Source organism: Lampetra fluviatilis, chromosome 11 (genome assembly GCF_964198595.1).
Source record: "Lampetra fluviatilis chromosome 11, kcLamFluv1.1, whole genome shotgun sequence".
NCBI lineage: Eukaryota > Metazoa > Chordata > Hyperoartia > Petromyzontiformes > Petromyzontidae > Lampetra > Lampetra fluviatilis.
Window position 1 is genome coordinate 645,089 of NC_136285.1, and position 11,185 is coordinate 656,273.

Here is an 11,185-nt window from a genome sequence, read left to right on the forward strand (position 1 = left end):
ATCCCAACAAACATGTGCAGTCCGTGCACGGCGGCAACCGCGACAAGGCGTCCGCGTTTGAGTGCCGCAACCCCTTGCGGTAAATCGTCGTGAATTGGTAGTCTTGAAGGACCTCCAACCATCGGGACAATTGGCCCGATGGCTGTGCCACGCGCATAGCGTATTGTAGAGCCGCATGGTCCGTCCGGACCGTAAAATGACGGCCGTAAAGATACGGCCTGAATTGCTGTGTAAAAAACACAATGGCTAACAATTCACGACGAGTTACGCAATAGCGTTGTTCTGCGGGGGAAAGAACCCTACTACCGTAGGCGACCACCCGTTCAACCCCCCCGACCACCTGTGAGAGCACCCCCTCGATACCCGTATTGCTGGCGTCCGTGTCAAGCAAAAACGGTTGTGTGAAATCGGGGTAACACAAGGGGGGAGCCTGCACCAAAGCGTCACGGAGGGAGCAGAACGCAGCCTCCTCTTCCGCCCCCCAGTGAAACCTCACACCCTTAGCCGTCAAAGCGTGCAGGGGCTTGGCTATGGTGGCAAATTGCTTGACAAAACGACGGTAATAGGAGGCAAAACCAATGAAACTACGAACCTCCGTGACCGAGGTTGGCGTTGGCCATGAGCTGACGCAATGCGTCTTAGCAGGGTCCGTCGAGATCCCTGAACGACTCACGATATGGCCCAAATACCTGACCGATTCCCGAAGCAGAAAACATTTAGCCGGTTTAAATTTAAGCTTAGCGGAACGCATCCTGAGGAACACCGCTCTCAGTCGCTGGAGGTGCTCCTCGAAAGTCCGACTAAAGACGATAATATCGTCAAGATAAATCAAACAGGTATCCCATTGGAGCCCCGACAAAACCAATTCCATGAGTCTCTGGAACGTGGCGGGAGCGGAATGTAAGCCCATGGGCAAACGGTTGAATTCAAATAGGCCCCCAGGTGTCCGGAAAGCAGTTTTAGGTTTAGACTCGTTATCGAGTGGCAATTGCCAAAATCCAGAAAGCAGATCGAGTGTGGAAAAAAACTGCGCTCCCGCCAAGGCATCCAGCGACTCATCCATCCTGGGGAGCGGATACGCATCCGCCATCGAGATTTTGTTTAAGCGGCGGAAATCGACACAAAACCGCAAGGACCCGTCCTGTTTCTTTACTAGGACAATAGCACCCCACGGACTAAAAGAGGGCGAAATGATATCTGCCGCCAACATATCATTAACCGCCGATTGCACATGTTCCTTCTCGGCCGGGCTGAGCCGGAAGGGATTCTGACGAATAGGGGCCGCGTCCCCTGTAGCTATGTGGTGGCGCAACAGGTCAGTGCAGCCGATATCGTACTTATGTTTGCTGAACACGTCAGCAAACTCGATGAGCAAACCCCTCAATGCTCCCAATTGCACCCCGGACAAGTTAGCAGAACCCGCACACAGCGAGTCCAACCACTCAGTCCGCTCATCACTTTGAGGATGCGACTTGACAGTGAAATCTGCTTGAGCCACGAGCCGTTCCTCAACGGGTAGCGGCGCGGCGTGAGCCAGCACCGTTCCCTGCGCAATTACGGCCGGCCGCGACCCCGTATTCAGGACCATTACGAACGGCTCACTGTCCCCTCTCACCATGGTTTGAGCAACCGCTAAGTCGAGGCCCTTACTGGCTCTGTTTGACGGCCCCAACAGCACCCCCTGTGCCTCCGCACCCACCTCGAGTGGCTTCCTGAACCGAAGGGGTACTAACATTTGCGATCCCGGGGGCACCCGTACAGTGTGAGTCGCCAGCGCCTGCACCGTCGCACAAACCGTGCGCACTTTGGTAGGGCTCGACAAGAAGGCAACCCGCCGACCTGACGGAAGCTCTATGCAGGCCTGATCTATAAGAATTTTGATGGGCATTTTTGACAAAAAGTCCGTACCTAGCAAACAGGGAACGGCCAGCGACGATGATACAAAAATAGGGCCCGCTAATTTAATGTCACCAATACAAATAGTCGCCCGAATCTGGCCGATGATCCCCAGGGATCCCCCATTCGCCGCATAAAATGGCACGTCTACCGGCAGAAGGGGTCTACTTTGGACGGGAAGAATGTTATAAATAAGGTCCGAGATGATGGTGGCCGACGCACCCGTGTCAACAAGCACCCGGACCTCAACCCCGTCAATGAACCCCGTTACCACGGACGACCCGGCCGACGCAGCCACGATCCTGTGGGCCAATTCGGACCACTCGACTGCTTGCGGGCCGCGTACGGACCCCCCTCGCCGAATTGAACCCCCGGCACCCAGCCGCGAACCCCCCACCGCGAAGCGGCGACCCGAATGTGCCGTGTTTGTGGACCGAACGTGTGAGGTGCCGCGACTTGCCGGGTTTTGTTGGGATGACTTGTGGCCCTGGTCGTCGTCCCGACGTGGTCCTGCGGCGCGCTGACGCGGGGCCCGGCACCCGGCTGCGACGTGACCCCGAAGGCCGCAGTTGTAGCAGACGACGGACGTCGTAGGTTTCGGTTGCTCCAGCTTGCGGGGCGAACGTGTGGGCGAACGACCTCCCGTTCTCCACTCCCCCGGACGCGATGCAGCGAAGGCCTGCTCCTGCACCGCAGCTGGCTGAGGTTCGGCGATCGTGGCGGCCAGTGCCGCGTTCCCCGGCCATTTGCAGACGACCCCCGGCTTGCGTTTGAGGACCTCGTACGCGTGAATGCTCGTGGCGATCGCCAGGGAGCAGATCTCCATCTCGTCTGCCACGTTGATGGGGACCCCCAACTTGTGGGCCAACACCAGCAGCTGCTCCGTCACCATGGCGTCCTTCCCCTCCTTATCCATGCGGGGAAAAGCTGCGTCCGCCAAGGCGAGTAGTGCCGTGCGGTAGGCTAGCGTCGTTTCCCCAGCCACCTTCCGCCGATCGTAGAACTGGTGGCGACACGTGGAGGGCGGCCCGAACACCTTCGCCATCAGGTGTAGTGCGGCCTGGAGCGTAGAGCGGGACGACCTTGCAGCAGATGTGAAGGCTGCAAGCGCGTCGTCGTCAAGCATCGCTGGCAACGCACGCAGGGCAGTGGTGTCGGACCACCCCGACATCTTCTGATGAGCGAGGAACCTTCGTTGGAAGGCTCCCCAGTCGCCCCCATCCGCCTTGAACGCCGACAGCGCGGGCAATCTTTGCTGGAGGACCCGATCGTCGTCGACGTCGGAGAGATTTTCCCGCGCTCCGCTGGAGTTGTGTAAAATGTCGGCTCGGTTGTCAGGCGCAAAATGGAGGGCTCCGGCGCGCGCTGATGACGTGGGCTGCGCTGCGCGGAGGTGTCCGGCCACGTGGCGTCCGTGTTTCCCGCCAATCAATGGCGGCCCCTCAAAAACGGCGGGAACTTCCAGACTTTTGGCGCGAAGCGCCTTTTGGCGGGATCCCGCCAGCCTCGCTCCTTCCTCCAACCCCGCAGCCGTTTTCCCGCCCACTGGAACGGAGATCTCGGCCAAGATTGCAGCGGCGGCGAGCAGCAACTCCGCCAACCGGGAGTGTGCGTCTTGGAGGCTGGTGTCGGAGGCAAGCAGAGCGTCGGCCATCACCGCGAGGTGCTGCATCGGCGGCCACTCCTCGTCCTCTCCTCCCGAGGTTGGTGTCCCCGGTACGCCGTCGTCATCCCGACCTCGCTCGTGGGTACGGGTAGTCTTCCTTGTGTCCATACTTCTTGAAGACAGGTTTACTTCTGACGCCAGTTGTAGTGTAGTAACTCGGCGGGAGACGACTTCACGGGTAACACACTCTTTATTTTATCAAACTTGGTTACAGGTGACTAACACCTACTTTGTATCTCGGGTGACAAACACCCACTTAGCTACTTGGCGACTAACGCCCACTGAGCTACTCGGATGACCAACATCCACTTAGTACTCGGGTGACAAACGCCCACTTAGCTACTTGGCGACTAACGCCCACTGAGCTACTCGGATGACCAACATCCACTTAGCTACTCGGCGACTAACGCCACTGGGCTACTCGGATGACCAACATCCACTTAGTACTCGGGTGACAACCACCCACTTAGCTACTTGGCGACTAACGCCCACTGAGCTACTCGGATGACCAACATCCACTTAGCTACTCGGCGACTAACGCCACTGAGCTACTCGGATGACCAACATCCACTTAGCTACTCGGCGACTAACGCCACTGAGCTACTCGGATGACCAACATCCACTTAGCTACTCGGCGACTAAGTCTTCAGCTCCGTCTTCGGGTCTTCAACTGGGTAACTCTCCCCGAGTGCTCTCGCGCGTCCCCCTTTATACCCCACCTGCGGACGTCGCTGCGAGCACCCACTTATTCGACCAATCGCCGGGCGCTGGCTACGATCCTCTTTTCCCACATCTCATCGTGCCTCACCACTCACTCCGCGCCGCCCCGTCATCTGTCACTCCCGGCGCGCGCGTCCACATCACGCCCACAACGCGTGCCCAACCCCGCACCCCGCGCCGCCCCGTGATCCATCACTGTCACAGTCGGCGCACGTCAATACCACCACTACATATCACTGGAACCGTGAAGTTGACCCCAACACTCTAGTTGTCCGTGCTGTCACACAACTCTCCCTCACCCATCTGCCACAACATTGCGATCCTCCTGGAAGTCCTGCGAATCGAGGAAAACAGTAGCCTTCCGATTTATCAGGACCTCAATAACATCCCTCTTCATCGCTTGAAGTCACCCAACCCTTTGTGGACCCATGTGCTGCATCTTAAACAATGCGAATTCAACCGTGATGAAGCTTGGAGAGCCAAATGGAGTTAAAAAGAACTCGCAAACAAGCACGTTGTGAAAGACCCAATGCAGAAGATCTCTGGGTTTGATCTTCCACAAAGCTCATAGTCTACCTTAAATTGTATCTGCACAAACCATGGCATATGCGGATACCTGATGCACAAATGGAAAATTAAAAACTCCCCAATATCCGGCTGTGATCATCCAGAACAGACTATATAATATATTACGACAATATACCTGATCCATAAATACGCAGATATCACAGCGATACACTCAGCTGCTCCTAGCGGGGTTATCTGGCTGGAATGTGATTTGTAGTCCTTGCTGTGCATCTACACAAGCCATGAAAGAAGAAGGCTGGAAACTGTGCCAAGGATCTTCAGGACATAATCCTGGATTATACCCTGAAGATGCTTGTGAGCTGAAACAATAATACTTGGCACATTAAATGTTGTTTTATATTCACAAAATGCTGTTTTAACAATTTTTATACACAATTGCATACGTCATTGGCTATCTCAGGGTTATATGCATGTGTGTGTGCCTCTAAACGTTCATCACAAAGGCCAAGATCAGGCTATTCAACCTAAAGCAACACGCCTATTCATCGTGACCCGCTCATGTGATGGACGGCTTGGCATAGAAACAACGCGACAGTACCTCCTGATGGGACAGAAGGGAGAGACGAAGGACAAGAATGACAGGTGAGTGTCAGGGTCGGTGGCACGGCCCAGCAGTATCGCATCCGCCACTTGTTCCAATGGTTCATGTTTTGAATTCAGCAGACTGTCCTGACTATTACTGTGGGTGCATTAACCATAAAATACTATGGACCATCTGCTTCACGGGGTATATTAAAGATTCCGTGCATAATGCGAAATGAGTAGGCCATTGTTTGCTGGCATCATAGTGCAAATTTGGCAATGAAAAAATATTTCCAACAAAAATTCTCAATTGTAATTACACATACCACTCAATAAATTAGTTTTAAAAATAGATGTAAAAGTGTATATCTCGAGTGGCTTCCTAATATCAGAAGGAAGAGTGTTCCAGACAGCCGCATAGGTGCATCTGAAAGCGCACGATGCAGTAACCGTTTTTGTTTAATGGCTAGCCAAAAGCCGCTGTGAGGCTGACCGGAGTTTTCGTGATTGTTTATGTTCCTTAATGAGAGCAAGGTATTGTGGTTCATTCATGGCAAGCACTTTATGTGAAATAAATGCAACCTTATAACATTCGTTTGGCAACTGGAAGCCAATGCAGCTCGGCGAGCACTGGATGGATCTTGCAGTACTCGTCATGACATGTGCCAGATAATTTTGTATACGCTGCAGTTTGTTAAATGTTTTTACCAGACGTCCCATAGTAGTGAGTTTCAATCTATCGAGCCTTTGTCCATACAATGCTACACGCCACCTTGTTGTCTGCCACAACGCAATAGTGCTCGAATGTGACTAATTTAGGTTCAGAAGGCGTGCCCTGATATGAAAATTGCAGGACCTGACTATATTTTGCATGTGGTTATCAAACGACGTTCTGGTCGACTATGGTGCCGAGTCTATTTAGATGAGTAGAACACTTAATCCTGGAGTCCGTGACCGCCACACCTGAACTAAAAATGTTTTTGCTCAAGTGCAAACCAGCAGAACCTCCGAATTTTCTGGATTTAGAAGCATTGTGTTTAATGAAACTACACGTGCACCGCTCGCGTGCAATCTTCGAGGTTACCGAGGCTCTATATCTAACTTTGACTTCACTGCCGTGTACAATTGTGTATCATCAGCATATTGATTAAAGTTTGTCATGCGATGAGATTACATCAGTGATCTGTGCTTTAACAATGGTGTAAACACCCCATATACCCAATCGTTATTAAATGGTACACATCGGAGGATATGTGGACGATGGCCATGAATAATTATAATGGAGTGGTAGCCAAGGATTGAAACACGTCTGAGAAGATATCCCCTAAGAAGATGGAGTAATGAGATCAGTTAATTATTATTCGTTGTTTAGGTGGTGGAGGATCTTAACGACTCAATGTTGGCCAGATAATTAAGCAGTGGTCTAACTCAAAATGTATTATCAATTAACAATATTCCAGTTTATCTTTGACAATTATGGTTCAAAATGCCTCAAGCCTTGGAGTCAGAAGTGTGCTGTCCAAGCTGATTTTTAAGAGTTAGGATGATGTCATTAACCTCCGTATGTTATCTAATCCACGTGTTCCTCTTTATTTCTCAGTGCAATTCCAAGCATACATCTCACGATTCATTATTCATGCAAATAGCAATAATTTAATTATGTACTGTGTTATGCATGTGTAGTGACTGAATCAGAGACACTAAGAGTTGGAGGCACCCTGTTTATTAACACGCACCAACGGGTTAACACTTCCAATAAATCCATCTATAGTCGACTACGGTTCCCAGTCAGGACAGCTGGTAGACTGCCTGACTGGCAACGCCGAGATGGTGAAGATGGAGACGATGTGGGGGCTGATGCTCCCCTCCTCCTCTCCCCCTTCCTCCTCTCCTCCCCGCTGGGCTGCCGCCGATCATGTGATCGGCCCCCCTGCACCAGCGTCCTCTCTGTGGGACATGGCTAGTGGCTGGCTCCCCACTGCCTTGGGTTATCCCACACACTCCCCACGTAAACCACCACGAATCCCGAGGTGGCTACTTGCACGCGCGTACCCGTGCAGGTGCACGCTGTTCACCACGCCTCGCGCTAAAAAATAGCTCAATGAACACCAATACTAATTTTCGATTTAAAGCTTTCGTGACTGCAGGGATTCATCTTCTTGGTTCTTTCGGTAAAGTCACGTAGAAGGGAAGTAATAAAATAATATTATGTTTTATTTTTATTATTTTATTACTTCCCTTCTACGTGACTTTACCGAAATAACCAAGAAGACCAATACTAATGCCGAGGTGGCTACTTGCACGCGCCCGCTCGTGCAGCCACGTGGGCAAGGACGACGGTCATGGCTCGCACTAAAAATAGCGCGGCGGCTGCATGGACGCGGGCGCATTCAATGAGTTACTACGCAGAGCAGCCTCACTCGCACGCTTGAATTACGCACCACGCCGACACCCCTAATGTGATTGTCGCAACGCAAACACACTGCGTAAAGTGCGTAAACCCGCACGCGATCGCACGCACGTGAACATCAACGATCGTCTTATGATTGAACACCCGTGCGCTTCACAAGTAAGATGCACTCACGCCACCCCTATGCTCTCCCCACACACACAGAAATCACACGGCGTCGTTGCGCTGTGCTAAAGTTTATTACTGGCTCGCCCGAAGAAAAGCCACGCGTGACTCGGAGAAAAATACCCAGCGAGCAGCGTCCCACCTATTTCTATCCAAAACTTGGGGGAGCCCAACGCTATTTCTCGCGCCTCGGGTGTACTCACGGTATTTCACAGACGCGATGAGGGTCAGAGGGACGAGGGTCCAGGAGGCCTTTGCCTGGGTCGAGTTGTAGCTGCACTCGCCAGCGTCTCTCGGACGCTCGAGCGGCTGGGAGTCCGCTGGGTAGCTGGCTGACTGGAGGAGAACTGAACTAACGTTTCTCCTCTTCCCTCCTTTTATCTCTTCCGAATTCAAAAATCCCCAGTCAAGTTGCATTGCTCTCCCAGCCAATCGGGGCGCCTACCTTTCGATTTTTTTTAACCGATGCCCCGCCCCTACTCCTCGTGCTATTGCTCGCTGCTGCCCAGCTCGAGTCCTAGTCCGCCTAGGAATATTCAACCTATGCCCCGCCCCCCTACCGGGTTCAGCTCTCCACTGTGCCCTAATCCATTGTCTGCACGCTCGCCCTCTCTACCTCCGCCACACCCGGCCTTGCCGGGGTGGCCGTCCGTTGGAGGTTTAGTTTTAGTCGGCTCGCTGGGCGTTTTGTTCCTCCCCAGAGTCCCCTGTGTTCGATGTGTCCTCACTGCGGTTTGCTCGGTGAGCTCGCCGTGGCCATACAATTTTAAGTTAATCCACGGGGCCGCAGTGCAATTCGGCCTGGGGGGGGTCGGCCAATCTCCTGGCACTGGGAAACCGTGGGACATCCCCACGAGGGGGCCCTTGGGTAAAAACCCAGGGTGCCAGGTGACCCCCGCCACGAGGCCCTACGTGAGTGTGTGTGTTTAGAGGGTGTGTGCATGCGTTTGTGTGGGGGGTTGTGAGGGAATAGCAGTGCCGGTGGAGTTGCTCCGTTGCTGTGGCACCACAACGACGAGAAGAATGGTGAAATCTCCAGTAGCACGACGGGGATCCCACTCCAAGCGACAGCCCCGAGGTCCCCTCCAGGGGCCCCTCTTATACTGTCAGCATGGCCTGGCTCCGCCCCCGGCCACGCCCCCTTTCTAGAACCTACCCGCGGGTTCCTTGTGTGCCCCTTCCGTGACCTTTCCCCTAGATCCCTCTCTGGTCTATCACGTGGCCTGCTGCCGTCAGGGCTGCTGTAAGCTGCAGATCCCCTTCCCCGCCAGCAGCCAGTGCTATGCTGCTACATAGCTAATTCTACGTCACTACACATGCAAAGAGTAATAAAAATCACTGACCATCATGAAACCTTAGCACATATCAGCTAATACACCGCAGTAAACAAGAATGTATTGAAATTGGCTAGGGAGGTAATTAACTAAACTCTGTGGATATTTTTTTATGGGTGGAGGGACTTCATTCAGACTGCTACCTCTCACACCCTTTACCACAGGCATGGAAAATACTGAATAATATTACAAACATAATATAGGTTTTTGTGGGTTAGATCGTGTAAAATATTTTTTGTCATGAAAACATTTATAACCCAAAAAACTATCTTATGGATGATATTGGTCATAAAAGCCGACATGTTAATATTAAAACAGTCACTGCCATCTGAAAATGTATCCAAGACTTGACTGAAAGCAAGTGGAAAGATTGTAGAACTGGAGTCATGTGATCTGCTTTGTTGTCCTTCACCCGCACCTCTGATTAGCACAGTTGGTTATGTACGGTGCAAAATAAATTCAATATACATGCATTGGGTGATTTGAATATTGAAAGGGAGCTGATCTGTTGACGTATGTGCAATGGGAGTGTATTCCACACAAATGGAACTGCAAATGAGAAAGCACGCCGACCAACAGCCGTGCACCTGATTTCTGTTGTGACTAGCAACTCGACGAGTTGATTGAAGGAGTCTTCAAAAAACATGGCATTTTTTTTATAGTAAGAGCAGCATTTTGTACGAGTTCAGTATGTTGAATGATAGAGTTGGAAATGAAAAAATTACAAAAATCTAATGTGGAATTTATAAAGCATGAATTAAGGTTTCAGCAGCATCTTGAGTTATGGAGTTGCTGATATGAGAAATCCTGCATAGTGATTGGAAGCAGTTTTGGAAATGACAAATATGATGAGAAAAATATAGCTCTGAGTCCAGGATTAGACCAAGATTGCACACAGTTTTGACAATATTCAAGTCAGCCTATTAAGTGAACAAAATATGATGGCAATTTAATGACCATGGTGTTTCCGAACCATGTCATAATAGGTAGTACACACGTGAACATCACCATTTACACACGTGTACCTGTGTGTGGAGTGTTCCACTAACACATTGTGTTTTTGTATGTTTAGCTTTCAGTACGTGTTGGATTCAAGTTCATGGGTGGAGCAGTGGCCCGTGGATGAGAAGTGTAACCAACCAAACATGCATGCATTTTGCGCCATCAAACGCGAATATCAGTTTAGCATGCAGCTCCAAGGCTGTTTTTCTTAAAGGGTGGACAGCCATTGACTACAACAACGCATTCTAACATGTGCATGTAACTGCCTTTACAAAATACAAAACACAATGTAACTTAGCATAGGTTTTCGCATCCAATATGATTCATAATTGATTTTGGGTTAGGCAAATTTGTGTCGTTAAGGCGATCCACCACCTCTCAGTCAAACAGACAAAATAATCACGTGTACATGCGTTGAGTTCTCCAATTATTATTGTTATTATCACCAGTAAGATGAAAAAAAATATTCTCACAATTTTGGCATAGTGTGATTGACAAATGATTTTTGCTTTTTTTCATGTATGTTATTTTATTGAATCCCTTAGACATGTACCAATACACAGAATCTACAAGCATGCCTTCTGAACCTAGATAAGTCCTTGCCAAAAGTGTCCAGCAAATGTTTGAAATTTGATTGAAAATTTTTGTCTTTTACCATAATCATAACCCTTGCCAACTTTAAGCACACAATGCCTTTTAGGTATAAACAGGTAATATTCAATTGGCAAACAATAATTTGTGGTTGCAATTAATTGTACCCTCTGCATCAATTTGCCATCGACTGTGAGGTCTCACCTAGACCAGTCTAGTCACACACTTGTTAACATTCCATTAGAATTCTGATTTTACTGTTTTGAATAAAGATCATACTGCCATATACCG

The 11,185-nt window shown here is 50.5% G+C and overlaps 1 protein-coding gene across 1 annotated transcript in view; it reads left to right on the forward strand.

The window, feature by feature from the left end:
- Positions 1-10,821, forward strand: part of LOC144934672 (complement C3-like) — a 332,072-nt gene extending 321,251 nt beyond the window's left edge. Inside the window, exons 39-40 of the mRNA XM_078860722.1 lie at positions 5,314-5,452; positions 10,374-10,821. Of these exons, the coding sequence (XP_078716848.1) occupies positions 5,314-5,452; positions 10,374-10,515 (281 nt within the window). The 3' untranslated portion in view covers positions 10,516-10,821. The remainder of the gene's footprint in view (positions 1-5,313; positions 5,453-10,373) is intronic.
- The last annotated feature ends 364 nt before the right edge of the window (positions 10,822-11,185 follow it).